An 18,811-nucleotide genomic window follows, 5' to 3' on the forward strand; every position below is an offset into this window, starting at 1 on the left:
ATGTTACTAAATAATAATTCATGGGGCAAAAATCAAGAATTTAGATAAGTGAGAGGACTAATAATGATTTAAGCCATTTACTTTTTCAAGAAGATTTCGATATTGAGGCTAGACATGAATGAACATATATGAACATATAAAGTAAAGTGGGGCAAATTCATATTAAAAATTAATCAAAAAATAAAAGCATCTTTAAGCTTTTTAATATTTTCAATTATTTTATTAAATTAATCTATAATCTTTTAATTTGATATATTAAACCATCGATCATACACATTAAATCTCTTATTACTAAATTAATTAGCTTTAAACAACTACGAGTCTGTATATATCTATTTATCTGTACTACGGGCTCACACGCCTACTAAAGACCTAAGTCTTGTGAGAAGCTCTGAGACAACATGAGAAGCTATAAGAAACTTCGACAATGTATGTCTCCTAACTATCACTATGATTTCATACTACTATCAAATTGGCATAGAGGCTTCCAGAAATTTAAGAACGCTTCACAAACTACCTCTCCATAGTTAATTGAATGTCTCTTGATTTTTCTAGAACATTTGATCTTTGATATCCAATGTAATTAATCTCGATCGTTTCTCAAGTAAGTGAGAAACCGGTTTAGGGTTTTATACCCATATAAAGTGATGAGGACATCTCTAGTCCAAAAGGCCAGAAAGCAACTCACGCGGAGCGTGGGTTCGTTGCTCGAAAAGGGGGGAGAGAGCCATTTGTGGAGGACCAAGTTCAGGGAACCAATCACGCGGGGCATGAGTTAAAACACACGAAGCGTGGGATTACAGTTCGAAGGAGAGGAGATGAACCACTCTTGGGGGATTGAGTTCAGGGGGCGACTCACGCGGAGCGTGGGCTATTAGAGGAGACTTCTTCGCCAAGTTTTAGTAGAGGGGACAAGAGTTGAACTTCATTAAATTAATGTTTTGCCACTACAAATTATTTATCTTTCTGCTATATATTGTTTTAGTCTCTATCTTATCGCTAGAGTTACTTCTTAGCTTATAACCGGGTCTATTAGTTTTTATCCTTTACTCTAGAGAGGATATAAAAGCCTTTTATTTTGTATTGAAGAATAACTTTTAATATTTGAACATTTTAGCTTCCATTAAGAGCTTGGATTTATCCAATTTAGACCATTCACCCTTCAAATTTTAGTTTCAGAAGATTATATTCTTTGTTGGATTTAAGATTAAAACATATCGGTAATCATATCATAAAGCATTTTTTTAAGTCAACAAAAAAAAGCAGTTACTCACAACCATTGTGCAATATCCATTGTATTATTGTGTATTGTTAAGTTTGCTTCACATTTGTATAGCATTGTTGGGGGTGTTTGTTTTATATTTGAATTAAAGTATTATAATTTTTTTACATATTAAATAAATGCAGAAATGCAGATGAAATGAATAACGATTTTTATTCATAAATTTAATATGTGCAATCATAATCGATCAACATAATCGATCAATGGCTCAATGTATCAAATCGAAATATTAGTGACACAATCAATAAAAATTTAAAAATATCAATTACCATCCAAATTTGTTAAAGAGAGAAAAAGACATTGAGATTAAGAAAAAAGATTAGGACTTAAATAATCATACTAATCTCCATTAAAAAAAAGAGTAATATAATATAATGATACATCACAGCAGTAGTAGATCCTGATTCTGATTTGTGGGATCCACTCAACCCGACAAGCAAGTCTATGAGACCTCATGGTTGTTGGCCTTACTCTATCCTTTCTCCCAACAACTTCACAACTATCATCTCTCTTTTCCCTCCCCTAATTTTTCTACCTAAAAATGTTACATTTTGCATACCCACAATTTTGGAGAAACCAATTCCCCATTTTCACCAACACCATCAAACTAAAATATATACGAGTCAAGACGCAAAAATACCCCTAACGCATTCCCGAACACTCAATTATACTCTTAAATATTTTCAATTATGCAATTTTACTCTCATCGTAGCTCAATTTTAAAAAAATTGATACATCAAAACGAAATTGAACTACAACGGAAACAATGAGAATGAAATTGCGTTATATGGAAATGTTAGGAGTATAATTGAACCCGAGTGGATACGTTTGAAGACAAATTTGGATCTTAACTCTAAAAAACAAAAAGCAAAAAGTTTTTCAACCCAAAGAAAATGGCACAAAAAAAAGCCAAGAACAAGCTCATCTAACTCTCTTCTTCTCCTCATAGTCAAATGTTGCTCTAACCCCCCCAAAAAAAAGGAAAGAAAAATCAAATCTTTTGTACAAAAATGCTAGATCAGTCACATACCCACAATTTGAAATTCAATTTTAGTGATATTAAAATGATTAATTAAGGAGATGAAATTATTAAGTTGAGTAAAGTATCCTTTGATGTTTGGTGTCAATAGGGGAATCAGAGCCATCACAGAGTGATCTTTTCCTATTAATGCTTAACAAGGAGTCTTGGTGGAGGAGCTGCGGCTGAGGAGGAGCTGGTGGTGGTGGTGGTGAAGGGATGGTCACCGGAGGAATCTCAAAAGATTCAAGCGGTGGTGGTGGGTGTCTCCATTGAGGCAGAGGTCCGGCAAGGAGAAGGGTTTGTAAAAGAGGCCCAGCTTTCATTACTGCCTGTAAAAGTTTCCCCTTTTCAGGTAAGGGTTTTTGGGGCAACATTTCTAAGGTGGGTTCCGGTGGTGGTAGTGGTGGTGGTGCGGTGGTTGGCGGCGGAATTGGGTCAATAATTGGGGAAGAAACTATGCTTTCTTCACAATCTGATGAGGAAAATCCATTGTTAGAGTCAATTGCTCTTCTGGGTTCATCTTCAATGCTTGAAATTCCAGAAAGTGGAGCATTTTGATGATGTTGTAATTGTAATTGTTGTTGTTGTTGAAGAATGAGCTTTTCAAGGAGAAGTCTTTGGCATTTTTCAATTGCATCATCTCTTTCTCTAATGGTTTTGGTTAGTAGATCTTTGAGATTGATTAATTGATCTTCTCTTTTTCTTAGCTCATCTTGTGCTGCTAGCCTTGTTTGTTCAAGTTCCAAACTTGTGTACAGAAGGGTATGCTTTAGTTCTTCCATACTCTGCATTTTACCAAAAATAAGTACCCATCACAAAATTGCTCCTAAAAATGCTTAAAAGAACTCAATTACAAGAAACAACAAAAACCCATTAGTCCTAACCAAATTGCAAGAAAAACCCCTCAAGGAATTGCCTCAAAAATGCTAAAAAGAAGCTCAATTTACTCTACTAAAACATGGAACAAGAAAAACCCCATTAGTCCTTACCTAATTGCAAAAAACCCCATCAAGGGAATGCTTCAAAAATGCTAAAAAGTAACTCAATTTTACTCTACCAAAACATGAAACAAGAAAAGCCCCATTAGTCCTAACCTAATTGCAAGAAAACCCCATCAGGGAATTGCTTCCAAAATGCTAAAAGAGAAACTTAATTCACTACACACAAGCAAAACCCAACAAGGAAATGCTTCAAAAATGGTAAATGACACTAAATTTACTACTCTAAAGCAAAAACCAAGACCAAAACATAAGTAAAATGAGAGAAATGTGATACCTTTCCAGGAGAGTAATAAGCCCAGCTAAGATAATTTCTTTGGTTATCCATGTTTTTTCTCAATGTAAACAAACAAACAAACAAACACACTTGACCTTATGGAGTAAAGCAAGTATCTTTTTAGCAAGAGAAAAGAAAAAGAGCAATAAAGAGAGGAGAAGAAGAAGAAGAAGAGAGAGTTTTGGGGTTTTTGAGTGGGTTTTGGTAGACTTCTTATAAGAAGTAGGAGTTGCTTATGCTGTTCTTTATCTGTGTGCTTTTCTCACTATAGCTTGAAAAAAAGCACAAAAAGCCAAATACCCAACTATTCAATTCTCTCTCTAAAAAAAACTATGTATTTTAGTCAGTATTTTGTACTGAGTCTATGGCTTTATGTGTAACTATTAAGAATCATGTATGAGCGGTAAAAGCGGGGAGAAAGCGATCACTAGTCTTCTTTCTTCTTCTTCTTCTTCTTCACTTACCCTTGTCTATACGGCCATGGATGGTGTTATCATGTACTTTTCTAGTGGCAACAGAAGTAGCAAGTTACTATTTATGAGAAGAAAGAAGGAAGTGTGGAATTTTCTTACCTTAAAATGTGCAAAATGTTGACTATTTTCTTTTTTTTGGGACAAATTTCTCCAACATTCTCATAAGTGGGAAAAACTTAAGGGGTTGTTTGGTGGTTTTGTTGTGCTTTTGTTTGTATTTTCACTTTAAAACAGAGAGTTTTAGGTATGGATTTAAATAGCGCGGGACGGGAAATGTATTTTCCATCCCTATCCCCATCCCCATCACCACGAGCTAAACGGTGACAAACTGGTCCCCATCCCTGTCCTGTAAGGAATCTCCGTCCCCACGGGGATCCCCATTCCCCGTTTACGAATGTTCCAAAAACGTTATTCACATTCCCTATTCTCCATTCAACGCGGAAAATCACCGCCCATATTTAAAAAATCAGTAAAGGCAAAAACGTTTAAGAAACAGTGGCTACTAATATGAAGTATTAACGACCATTCTCAAAATTTTCAAATAAAAAAAACTAAAATTTGAAAACAATCAATCACCTAATTAAAATGTACTTAAATCACCTGGATTAAGGTTAACACCACGGGGCTGCTGAGGGTTCTCCTGGCATCGCTGGCGCTGAGGGGATTTTCAGAAACGAAAGAGGTTTTGTAATGGACTGTTTCGCCTTTCCCATTGCCGATTCTTATGCTCATATGGCTGAGCTGATGGTGATCATCTTTGCTATTGAAGCTGCCTGGGAAAGAGGCTGGCACAATTTGTGGATTGAATCTGACTCGACATATGCGGTTAAGTTGCTAAGTGAAAAATCTACTGCGGTTCCATGGAGGATTAAGCAAGAATGGTTAAGTGGCTTATCACGTTGTTCGTCTATGAACTGCAAAATCACTCATATCTTCAGGGAAGGTAATCAAGCTGCGGATCGTCTTGCCTGTTTTGGCAAATCTGCCTCAGCGCTCCACTGGTGGCACTCTGCGCCTTATTTTTGCCAATTTCATGTTATTGATGACCTTTGTAATGTTGCTCATATTCGTTTCCTTTAATTTTGTCCCCCTTTTGTAATTTTCTTTTTTTTTTATTAATAATATTCAAGGCTGGTTAAGTGCGTTAGGGGTGTCAACCTAGTTGGGATGGCTAACCTCTTAATCGCGTTCCAATCTTTCATTGAAAAAAAAAATCTTCTAAAAAAATCAATTATCATGGAAAATAATCGGGATCCTCATCGGGGATTAAAGGGCGGGGATACCTTTCCCCATCCCGTCGTGGGGGACAAAATGATCCCCCATCCCCGTCCCATGGGAATCCTTATCGGGGATTCCCCGATCCCGTTGGGGCAGATCACCGGTGGGGATGGGAAATCCCTGCCCCATTTGCATCCCTAGTTTTAGGTGTTTGGTTAGACATCTTTTGTTTGCATTGTATAGCTGAAACGCAACTTTTTATAAAAACAGGAAACCCATGCTTTTTTTGGAACATCAGTCTTTTTCAAATAACAATCGGCAAACAGCAGGTAAAACAAACGAACACTAATTATATACACCTAGAATTATAAAATTTTACCTCTAGAAAAAATTAAGTTTATCGCTTCCCGGTAGATTGTTTGAACGAGCTATCTTGACCATTATTTGACTCTTTATGGACAAACTAAATCAGTTTCTTACATTTTAGTTGGTTATTTGTAACTGTGTTAATAAGATAAGAAAACATTTTAGAAAGTTTTGCGTGATTAAGTCTATATGGAAGGCACAATTGTTGGCATTTTAAGAGGTTATTTAAAGGTATCCTCGCTACGCTTCGGATTTACATAGCTTCATTATGGGAAATGTTTTTTAGTTACAAATACTTTTGTTTCACATAAATATGCTAGTATACACACTGTAGGAGAAAATAGGGGAAATACTATTTAGCAAAAAACCGTAAAAACAACAATATTCAATAACTCGTAAAAACAACTAAAACTAACATGAATTTGTAAAAAGTTTCATAAAAAATTTTAGTTGTCCTTCATAAGAGCGGTAATTTTTTTTAAAAATTTTTATACTTAGAAAAAGTTTTATTGTACACGTCAAAATCTTCTTTAGGAAAAAAAGAGTGTTTGGATTCATAAGAGCTTCTTCTATTCAACGTCTTTGTATAATTCTAGTTTACAATTTCAAAGTCGCACACTTTTTGAAAAACTTTCGAGACAACGTTAGAAACTTGTGCCATTGCATCCTCATGAGACCAAAGACTTATCGTAAACTGTTGAAAGCAATTATTTTCGTGCGGATACAACACTTGTAGTTTCCATGTACATCCAAGCCCATCTTGATTACCGTAGCTGGGAGTGAGAGTTGTTTGACAACATCTTCGATCATATCATGAGAGTTATATCTAATGGTGGTCATCTATTAATGTAGAAGTATCCGTATATAATTTGAGAACTACCATGAATACAATAATTTATGACTGAACGGTTGAGACAACGAAGCTACAATAGTTTTAACCCACACCAAACATGAACAAAAAATACAAAATCAATCAAATAAAGGATACACATTCATCCACGAAATTTTAAGTATATAGAGGAAATTCTGTAGAGGTATATAAACTAATTGTTAATGTATAACATAAAAACATAAATTAACATTTTTTAAAGAGACATATTCTCTTGTAAAAAAAAAACTTAATGTAAACCAATTTCAACATAGATTTCTTATATTTACCTTTCAACATGGCATATTTGAATTTCAAAACTCCCAGTTTTTTAGGAGGTCTTCAGCTTTTGCAACTAGGATTTTAAAATTTGCTTCCAAATCCATCATCTCACGGTAATTGAAGTCAAAAAACTCTAAATCATGGACCAGCTTCATGAAAGAGAAAACTATTTAAGAAAGATTGGACACCTCGGAAGGACAACTTATATTTACAAAAGTCCTAGAGTATTCACATTCGGGGGTAATCTATTACACCACAAAGAGGCTTACTATGAACTTATTTATGAATTCGTGCTTGCTGCAAGCATACAGATAGTTTAGCGTGTGCAAATTTCCAAGAGTTTTTCAAATAAGTTGTCTAAAGAATGTCTAATTAAGACCACATTTCTAGATAGAAAGTAAATAGAAAGGTATTCTATATTTGTCAGCAATTGGAAGATGGCGTAAAATGCTTATTAAAGAAATGGGATCATTTTCGTGGCCAATGTTTACAACTTGCTCATACTTGCTAGTCACTTAAACAAAAGCCAACTTTGAAATTTTATATGGCATGCTTAAGTCCCAATTCGAATACGAGATTTTCTTTAGTTCTTCACTCATGATAAAATCATGTCGAATTCCTTCCATTTTCATAGATATATAAGCACCTCTCCCTTGTGCATGCTATGTAGTTCTACGGAAACTACTATTTATATCTACATGGATTGCGCAATATGGCTAAATATATATGGTAGCATTATTGTTGAGTTATACATTTTGATTTTTTCAATTTGTCTCGTGATATTCTGTACAGTCATTTGGTAGTGCTAGAGGTGGCGTAATGAGTGAGCCATTGGTGATAAGAGAACTTTTCACTTGAATAAAATTGGTTTTATTTTGTCTCACTGCAATGAGTTCTCTAATGATTTTCTCTTATCTAGTGGTAATATCTTTTATCCTAGGCACATTTTGCTTAAGTGGCATGTTCTGGATAGTGAGTTTGTGTAGGTTAAATGTGATGGTTCTAGTAAAGGGAAACTTGGGTATTTGGCGGCATAGGGAGTTATTTAAAACTCTTCTAGTAGTTGGTTGGGTAGTTTATAAGCCAATCTCGAAGTGTGTTCGTATGTGCATATTGAGATTTGGGGGCTTTAAATCAGATTAAATTTGGCATGGGATAAAGGTTTCAAGAAAGTGATTCTTCTATCGTTCATAACTCTTTTTTGTATACTTTTAACATCCACCATCCATATGCATTGCTTTTGCGTCATTGTTAGAATTTCAAGCAATGAAATTGGGACCTCAAATTTATTCACGCTTACCGTGAAGGGAAACAAACATAGAGATAAACAAGATATTTGACACATTCAAGATCAAGGATTTGGGAAATCTTAAGTTTTTTTCTAGGTATTGAGGTTTTAAGAAGTAAACAATGTATTTTCCTAATCAACGAAAATATGCATTAGAACTATTGATTGATACAGGGTTATTAGCTAGTAAGCCTTCAAGTACACATATGGACAACTCTCTCAAGTTGTCAAAGGATACATGGACAAAGTCAGAAGATAAAACTTCTTATAGAAGGCTAATTGGTCGTCTTATTTATCTCACAACTACAAGACCAAATATGACATATGTTGTGAATAAATTAAGTCAAATTTTGGAAGCTCCAACATACATTCACCATCAAGCTTCTTTAAAGGTCTTACAATACATAAAAAATGCTCATGTTCAAGGTTTGTTTCTTTATGCTACTTTAGAAATCAAACTTCAAAGTTTTAGTGACTCTGACTGGCCTAGATGTTCAAATACTAGAAGGTCTATCAATTTCTATACTATATTTCTGGGACATTCTTTGATATCCTAGCGAAGTAAAAAATAGCAAGTAGTGTCAAGAAGCTCGACTGAAGCAGAGTATTTCATCACTTGTGAACTACAATGGTATGCATATTTACTTAGTTTCCTTAGTTTTAATCAAACTAATTCTACCAATCTCTATTGTGACAATAAATCTGCAATCTACTTGGCTCACAATCCCTCTTTTCATAAAAGAACCAAACATATCGATATAAATTGCCATTTTCTTAGGGGGGAATTCAACTTGGTTTCATTTGACTGCTTTATGTCAAGACTCAGCAACAATTAGCTGAAATTTTCATAAAACCTTTAGCAATTAGTTTGTTTACATACAGGGTTCAGAAATTGGGTTTGCTACCAATTTGTTGGATCAAAAAATAAAGTTTCAGAGGCAAGAGGAAGAGTATAATTGCACAAAGAAAAATCTCTTAGTCTACTGCTTGTATTGATAGGTATTTATAGATTACAGATATGACTACTGGTAAACAACATAACTCTCTAGAAATATAGATGACTCTTTGTGAAACAATATAACTTTTAATAAATATAAATAAATCTTGGATGAAATAACATCACTCTTGAACAATACAATGAACCAAAATAAAGAGTTTGTTAATTACAAGTTTGTTATTTCAACACCTCCTCTTAAACTTATAATCTTCATCCTTTAGTAACACCAATAACAGTCTTTAATCTGCCTTCAAACTTTATCGTTATTGACCTCTTCACTCTTAACTGCCATCATCTCCATCATTTTCTTTGAAATTCATTGTTATTTACCTCTTCATCGTGGCTTCCATACTTTTCATTATTATCTCCAACGTTTTCTTCTTCTTTGTCATAATCGGCATTCCTCATCATCATGGTCAGTTCCATCAACATCAATATTATCACTATCAACTGGTATTTTGGGTTTTAGAGGAGGCACATAACTCGTAGTGCACCTTCTACGTGAACTTGACACAATATTACTCATGCCAATGTCTTCAAGTTCATTCACACTTTCTTTTCTCTTTTTAACTTCATTGATTTATTTTCCAGATGCGTTTGGCTCGGCCTCACGTTTGGCTCGGCCTCATGTTTGTTCTCAGACACCTACTTAATTTTCTTGTAAATTACTAGAAGCACACTCATCCCGCATGATTTGATTACATAATTTAGGTGCTCAACGTCTTTACCATCTTCTAGATGAGGAGGAGTAATAGAGACAAAAATTAGTATATTTTCTCAAAAACTTAATTGTAATTTTCCTTTCACAAAAGTTGTTACAATTTAGCAATTAGACATAAGATTATATGACTTTGTTTTGTTGTTATTTGTAACCTAATAATTCTGAGATTATTTTAGCTAATATAACTCTCAATTTCATCTCTCCTTGAATCCTTCCTTCAATCTTTGAGTTGGTTACTTGGTGTAGAAAAAAAAATAAAGGTTAAAGTGTTGGGGTTTTTTTAGACTAGAAAATAGAAGAAGAAAAATATTTGAATGAAAATTGTTATTTGATCAACATTCAGTCTACAGAAAACCGTACATCATATGTCTATTATATAGGCTTATAAGTAACTTAAAAGGAGAAAAATCAGTAATAATATCTAACCATGATTTTACTAACAAATTGATTTAATCAACTAAACCAAAACAATAAAAATAGGAGACGTTAACAACTTATTTTGAATCATTCTAACATAAAGAAATTCCAAAATAATAAAGAGGTCAATTCTTATTCAATTCATATATAAAGATTTGTAATTTGTTTTGGAAGTAAGTTTGGAGTTGTTTTCTTCCTGTAAATTGAGGATGAATCTCATTTGCAAAAGTCACATTTTTATTCAGTTAGAAAGCACTTCAATGTTACATTCTTTCATTTATCTTTTTAATTTGATCACGAACTAATTCATCATATCTTAGCTTAAAAATTCATGTATTATTTATTTTATTGCAATTTAATTTCCTTTTATTTTCAATGGATTAAGTTATGATTTGCTTAATGCATATTAATTATTGATTGATACGGATCAGTTTCGGGAGAGGTTAGTTTTAATCTTAAACTAACAAAGAGGTTCTTCTGAAGCTAAACTTGAAGGAGTTAATCCCGGGTTTTACGGACTAAACCGTAGGAATAATGAAATTTTCCATTGTTGAAGGTTAAAACCTTAACAAAAACTTCAAAAAGAAGATGATATCATTTGTATTGATCCAAGTTAAAACATTACCAAGAAAGAGATGCATTTATAGCATCCCAAAGCCTAATTGACAAATTAAATAAAAAGAGTAAATATATATAATTAAATATATAAAACTTAAAGGGGTAAAATGAGTTAGAGGTAAAGGGGTGGCATTGATGGTAATTAAGGGATGGTAAAGTTGTAATTAGGAAGGAGCTGGAGCGAGGGGCAAGTGTGATTGCAAGGTTTTTTTTTAAGGAGCCCGACACGGCGTGTCGGAAAGTGACACGGCCTGTCAATGGACTAAAAAAAGGTCAGAAGCTTTTCGTCAGATCGACACGGCGTGCCAGCTATATTTTTCACATAAAAAGTCTTCTCTTTGCTTAAGTGGGTGTCCCCTTTAACCCAGCTTCTTCCACCACTCGTCACGTCTCGTCAAGTCGACTAGATGCCCGCAACATAATCAATACTCCATACGCTTGCTTGGAAGGTGTCGCTGGCCTCGGCACAATGGGCTATTTTCTTCGGCCCATGTTGGAAATACTCCGTATCAGATATTGAGTTTTTTTTAAAAGATCTTCAATATTGATTTTGGTTAGTTATTCATTCAGTTATGACTAAATAATTAATGAAATTATATAATTTAAGATCCTAATAAACCTAAATCTAACTCTGATTATTGAGTAAATATTTTATAAAATCAAGAAGTTTAATAAAATTTAAATTGTGGAGTTTAATTTATAATTTTCCTTTTAAAAAGAATGAATAACTAAATTTTGATGTATTTTGTATATAATACTATATATTATTACTTGTAACAAAAAAAAAAAAAAAACTATATATTATTTTTATATTTTTGGTACTTTCATAACATAAACTCTATACTATATTAGATGGGATTGAGTAGACCCATATGGTTTTTGATTTGTTTGATTGCTTTGGAGAAATATATATTGTGCAGTTACTTTTGCATGTGAAGAAACCGTGTGGGTTTTTTCATTATTTTTCAGTCTTACATTAATTTTTGTTTTTCAACTTCAATTATTGTACTTTGTTTTATCCATTTTTTAATCCTTTTTCTAATTATAATTCTTTCAATTTCTTTATTTTTTTTTTCTAATTTTCATTTCAAAACTTCCCTCGTGGGTTGCCTCAACTTGCTAAAATAGTAAACATAAACCGTGATCTTAATTTAATTTATTTTCTCATTCATCAACTTTAATTTTTTCAATAAAAAAAATTAATTCGAATTTTATAATTTATTTCCAATAGATCACAGATAACTCTCCTATTGTTTGATATTAAATTCAATATTATCAGTAATTCTAAAATTTAAAAAGTTACAAGATGGAAATCATGTTGAAAATTATACATATTATGCATATATAGGATGATTTGCACCATCAATATAATAGAATGTATTTCAATAAATAAAAATGTATAAAGTTTTGGGGGATTGAGGTGCTAATTTTTTTTAATTTTAATATATCAGAGTTTGAGTTATTTATTTTCGTGGTATTAAATTTATAATTACTAAATTAATTAGTTGGGAATATCCAATTGTTAAAAGATGATTATTTATTTCACTTGCGTTTAAAATTGCACTTTAATTAATAACGTTTTGTTAACCGAGTTTTATGTTTAAATTTGATTTTTCTTGCCAATATAGGCTTAATATACTACCAAAAAAAAAACCTATGGCGTTAGAAATAAAAAAAAAATTTAAATGTTCAATCTATTAAAGTACTGGCTTAATGCATCATTTATCTTCAAAAAGCTTGATTGGCCTCCTTAACTTTCAAAGTGTTCCGATAGCCCCCTGAACTTGTATAAAATATTCAGTTAGCCCCATGAATTTGTGTAAAATGTAATCAATTGATCACTCAGTCGGAAAAAAATAAGTTAAATACTGAAGATGTATTTCACGCATCTTAAAATGTTATTACATAATTCAAAAATAAATTAAAAATGAAGTTATTACTTGCTCAATTATAAAGCTTGTTTTCTCTAATATTAGAATCGCATATCCCGATTTTGGTCATTTTAATTTTTTTAAGACTCGTGCAATATATTTTCCGTATTTAACATACTTTTTTTGCAACCGAGTGATCAATTCATTACATTTTGTGCAAGTTCAATGGGCTAACTGAATATTTTGTGCAAGTTGAGAGGACTATCAGGATATTTTGAAACTTCAGTGGCCAATCAAGTTCAGGAGACATATTTAGCCTTTAGTACTTTTACCATAAAAAAAAATGTAAGAAGAAACATGGGTTGGGAATATTTTTAAGCTAAAAATTGACTAGTTTATAGTATATGCTCAACAATTATTTAGAATAATTTAATATGATATCACATTTAATTAATTAATTTAGTTTAGGTTTGATTCTTCAACTTTTACTTGGAAACTCGAGAGAATTTTTGTATGCATTGATTTTCAAAAAATGTAATTGAATTTATTATATAGGTAGATAGGCATTTTGCACACTAGTCTCTTTTGTCTTTGGAATAATTGTTTTGTTTGGCCTATTTCTACCTACTTATACACACCAAAATTATAATAATCTAAATCACACTTAATATCCATCACAATTATTAATAAATTTTAATTTAATTTATTATTCATGATTTATTTAACAAGTGTTCGTTTAATTTCATTTTTTAAAACTGTTTTTTTTATCTTTTAATTCTAAACATAAGATAAAAAATATATTTAATAAAATTTCGAAACATCTAAAAAGGAACATGGAATTCATAGCTCACGAGATTGAAAATGAATTGAAATGTAAGGAAATGTCGGTATCAAAATGTGTAGATGTTAGAATAGTCAGAAGTGGTCTGAAGCAATTTCAGAATCTAAGAATATTATTTTGTGATGATTTAGTAGCATGTTCTTTTTGACAATATAAACATGTAATATACTTAATTTAGAAACCAATCTCATGTTATGTTCCTTAATTTTCATTTTTAATTTTATTTTTGACTTATGTACTACTTTGCATGTGCCACTCATTATCAACTTAAAATTAGTTAATACACAAATTCAATCCATATATTCCTATACTATTCTATACATATATATAGTTGACATATATAAACAACTCCATCATACCATATTATATACCTAATATTTATATTATATAATAGTGGATTCAATTTAATAACAAATAAAATTATTATTCAACATTAACTATTAATTTAACATTTTAATTTAGTTGGTTTTGTGAGATGATATCAGAACCTCTTATTAAGATGACTTTCTATTATAAATACTTCAAACTTATAAGATATTCATACACAAGATGGCTCTAGTATCTCAGAGACCTAAGGCAACTTATGCTCCATTTTTCTTTTATAAATATAACATAATTAAATCTTGACCATATCAAAAAGAACTAAATAAATATCAAATTTTCGGATTTTTTTTTTTTTTGTAGAGAACGAAGCAGATAACGGTTAATATTATTGGGATAGTGATACAGATAAAGGTTCAACGTGTTGATTTTGATCTTAAATCAACGAAAGAAGTTCTTCTCAAGCCTAGTTTGAAGGAGTTAATAATCCAAAATATAAGGTTTAAACCTTAGCTCCAATGGAGAGTGAAATTTGATTGATTGATTAAAAGATGTTTTATTAGAAAAAAAATGAGGCTTATATACCTCTTCTAAAACAAAGCAAAAGACCTAAGTACTCTAACTATAGGGTTACAACACAATAAAAAAAATATAGGGGTAAGAAGGTGTTTCATCCATATTTTAATTTGAGCCAATTTTATAATTAATCCACTTAATTTGGCCCAAATTGGTAAAATTAATGGAGTTGGGGGTAATTAGATAATTAGACAATTTAATTTGGCTTGGATTGTGTTTTATTTTGCCAATTGTATCTTTTTCGTCAAAATGTATGAGAAATTAGAATTATTGGATCGATTTGGTAATTTACCAATTATTTTGACTGGATTAGATAATTAGCCAATTAAATCAATAACGGAGCTGCACAAAAATCTGGAAGTTGGGAAGTGAGCTAGTGGAGCTGAAACATGGGTTAGTGGGGAAACGTGGAACTTTCTTGCTGGGTTGTTATGGAACTTCCTTGCTAAGCAGTTATAGAACTTTCTTGGTGAAACGTGAAACTTACTTGCTGAAACGTGGAACTTTCTTACTGGGCAGTTTCCAACATATTTTGTACAGCAGAAAAATATAATTCAGCAGCAAAAACAGTTGGTGGATGAAAGTAGTTACGGAACTTATTGGAACTTCCTTGTTGAAACATGGAACTTACTTGATGGACAGTTACCTACTTATTTTTACAGCATAAATACAAGTTTTGGCAGCAGGGAAAGGGATCCAACTCAATCAATAATCAAAAATCCAAATCAAAATCAAACTCAATCCAAATGGAATTCAAACAACTCTCCAATTATGGACTTTAGCTAAATCTACAGCCTTAGTTTATTCAATTTGATCAACTTTCAATTTGTAAGTTCTAGCTCTAGTCTCCCAACAATTCAACATTCAATCTTATTCAATTTGATGCATGTTATTTCACTTTTATCTTTGACATTATTTTCAGTGTAGTCATAATCAGTCTTCTAGATTCCACTACGAACTCTAGGATTTTTTCATATCCTTTAAGTCTTTTACACTTTCCTTTGATTAGAAGTTAGATCTAATTTACGTTTTGTAGTTTTTTCACAAAACTATTGGCACGCTCGCACACCAATCACCAAAGGCGTTAAACAATTTGGCATGCTCGGTGGGACCAAATTACGATGTCAACACTCAATCATAGATTCAATGGTGAATCTCAATTTTACTGTGTCTCAGGATGCAGAATTTGTATCTGGTAATACAGGACAAGGATTTGATTCAATGGAGAGTTCTTTGGAGATTGTCAATGCTTTGCACAATCTGCAGAAAACATTGGACAACATGAATAAATTGCTCATTGAGAGTTTTACACATAAGCAGATAATAAAGGCTTCAAAAGGAAACAGGAGGGTTCAAGCAGAGCCAAACATGGCTCTTTCTCCTACAAAGGGGAAGGAAGATGTGATGGTGTTTAACCCACCACAACAAAGGAAATGGGCTACAGAAATTCATAGCAGTTCCTCATTTGAACGCTATCCCACTCCTTTACCAAATAAAGAGCCAGACAATGAAGACACAAGCCGCATAGGAGAAAGCAAGCTTGGGGTATCAGTCCTGGTGCAAAAAAACTGAACAGAAATTTCCCACAAAAAAAATCTCCCTAAGAAGAAGCAGAAAGATCCCATTGAAAAGAAGCTTAAGGATTTAATCGATTCGGGGGGCATTCTTGAACCATTTGAACAGAGGTGCATATTTTTTGTTCTAAAGTACTGCATTTACATTTCTGCTTATGATTCTGCATCCATTTGGACTAGGCAAAGACCAATGGATATTTTATTGTTTGAGGAGATTAGTTAGAAGCATGTTAGAGTAGAAAGAAATAAAGGGCTAATAGTATCCCTCTATTAGTTCTGTTAGCCCTATGTTTTTATTTCTTTGTTTTTCTTATTTCAAAAAAGAAAAGGTTGTAGAAAAAAAGGGAAATTGAAATATTGATGAGATTTAATGGAGATTGCTTTAGGTGAAAGAGAAGCAGAATGTAAGAAAGAAGAAGAAGAAGATGTTTGAGCCATTTTATGGTAAAAATGATAATCGGCCACTTAAGTTTCTAATTTTTTGCATTTGATCAATATCTGTTTATTAATTTCATTAACGAAATACATGGGGGGGGGGCAATTGTTTCACCCATATTTTAATTTGAGCTAATTTAATAATTAATCTACTTAATTTGGTCCAAATTGGTAAAAGTAATAGAGTTAGGGGGTAATTAGGTAATTAGGCAATTTAATTTGGCTTGGATTTGATATTATTTTGCCAATTGTATCTTTTTCATCAAAATATGTGAGAAATTAGAAGTATTGAGCCGATTTAGTAATTTACTAATTATTCTGGCTGAATTGAGTGATTAGCCGATTAAATCAATGATGGAACTGCACAAAAATCGTTGAAGTTGGAAAGTGAGGTAGTGGAGCTGAAACGTGGGTTAGTGGGGGGGGGGGAGCAGTTATGGAACTTCCTTGCTGAAAAGTGGAACTTACTTGCTGAAATGTGGAACTTTCTTACTGGGCAGTTTCCAATATATTTTTTACAGTAGAAAAATATAATTAAACAGAAAAAACAGTTAATGGATGAGAGCAGTTACAGAACTTATTGCAACTTTTCTTTGCTGAAACGTGAAACTTACTTGATGGACAGTTACCTACTTATTTTACAGCATAAATACAAGTTTTGGCAGTAGGAAAAACATCCAACGCAATCAACAAACAAACCAACAACAAAGCTCAATAATGAAAAAATCTCAGAAAAATCTCTACAACAAGTAGACTCAATTTCTTTCAATTTTCAATTGTCTTAGTTCTACAGTTTCTTTCAATTGTCAATTCCAAGTTCTTTCAATTCAATTCCTATATTTGTAATCCTTTCAATTTAAGAATCTCAATTTAGATTATTCAAGCATTTCCTTTTATTCTCAATTTCAAATTCGGCATCGTTTCCTTCAATTAATCTCGATATCCATAGATACAATTTGAACCTTTAAACTTTTTTTCATGTCCTTTTGGCTTTCAGTTTTCAACAAGTTAGCCATTGTCGAAAGCCTCAAGAACTCTGAAGTATACACATACACGCTCTTTGCATCTTGTGAACAACTCCGGTATGAACTATAGATGTATTGTTCGTAATCGGGTGGTAATAAGAACCGTTCCCTCAGCTTAGATTTCATCCGTAACCAAGACCTTATCGGTTCCCTTCCTCCTCTTCTCCTCTCTTTCTTAATGTAGTCCCACCAAATTGATGCCCCACCATTTAACCTATACGCAATTAAGTGGACCTTGCTCTCATTCGGTATTCTCGCGTATTCGAAGAACCTCTCAACCTCCGATAACCAATCAATAACCCCTCATATCAAGCTCACCCCCAAACAAAGACAAGTCGATCTTCAACTTAAAGGCATCATTCCTATCAAAATTACCGGCATACCCGCCTCAAACATTCACATTCTCCACATACGGGTTTCCCCCAACATAATTCATATGCCTATGGCCAACCATACCAATATCATCATTAATACATATATTTCTAGTAGTTCTATTAGAATCAAAATCATTAAATGCATCCCCCTCACTTTCACTATCGGCATAATGAATAATAACATGGTTAAGACGCCTTACCTCGGGAGCCCTAGGCCAACGTGTTGTTGAGGAATATTTTGCCTTTGGGGGTGGAGACGAGGGTGGGGTTGGTTGCCTTTGGGGTTGAGGTCTAATAACCTCCTCTTGCCTCCGGTGAGGACCTTTCACGGGTGGTTGATGGGTATTCCGCATCTCTAGCTTGAACTCCTTAAGAAAAACGATTATCTCTCTCATTCTTGTGCCATGCCTTTCATTTTGCTCCATAAGGGTTTCTCTAAACCCTTCCATACATGCTTCCATGTCTTCAAAGCTCTTATCAATAGATTCCATTGCTTATTGTGGTAGTTAGGGTTGAACCATTGCCAAGAAGAAGTCCTTGGGAACGAAAATGACTCAGCTTTGATACCAACTGATACGGATAAAGGTTGAACATGTTGATTTTGAACGTAAATCAACGAAAGAAGTTCTTCTCAAGCCTAACTTGAAGGAGTTAATCCCAAATACAAGGTTTAAACCTTAGCTCCAATTGAGGCTGAAATTTGATTGACTGATTAAAAGATGTTTCGTTACAAAGAAAACGAGGCTTATATACCTCTCCTAAAACAAAGCAAAAGATCTAAGTAGCCTAACTAGGGTTACAACACAATAAAGAAAAGATAGGGGTAAGAAGGGGATAAAGGGGCAAATGGAATTTAGGTTATTATCCCTAAATGGCAAAACAACAATTACATTAATGACATAAATAGTAAATAATAGAAATGAATAGTAAACTGATGGTCTTGTCCCTTATCTGTTTTGTGCAGGAAA

The 18,811-nt window shown here is 32.9% G+C and overlaps 1 protein-coding gene across 1 annotated transcript; it reads right to left on the reverse strand.

Moving 5' to 3' along the window:
- Nucleotides 1-1,527: 1,527 nt before the first annotated feature.
- LOC136224898 (uncharacterized) lies at nt 1,528-3,824 on the reverse strand. The gene is made up of 2 exons (XM_066013328.1): nt 3,579-3,824; nt 1,528-3,088 (listed from the first exon to the last, which is right to left on the reverse strand). Exons 1-2 carry the CDS (start codon nt 3,627-3,629, stop codon nt 2,372-2,374), a joined length of 768 nt encoding a protein of 255 aa, XP_065869400.1. The 5' UTR covers nt 3,630-3,824; the 3' UTR covers nt 1,528-2,371.
- Between the last annotated feature and the right edge of the window lie 14,987 nt (nt 3,825-18,811).

This window comes from Euphorbia lathyris, chromosome 3, assembly GCF_963576675.1.
Source record: "Euphorbia lathyris chromosome 3, ddEupLath1.1, whole genome shotgun sequence".
Taxonomy (NCBI): Eukaryota; Viridiplantae; Streptophyta; class Magnoliopsida; order Malpighiales; family Euphorbiaceae; genus Euphorbia; species Euphorbia lathyris.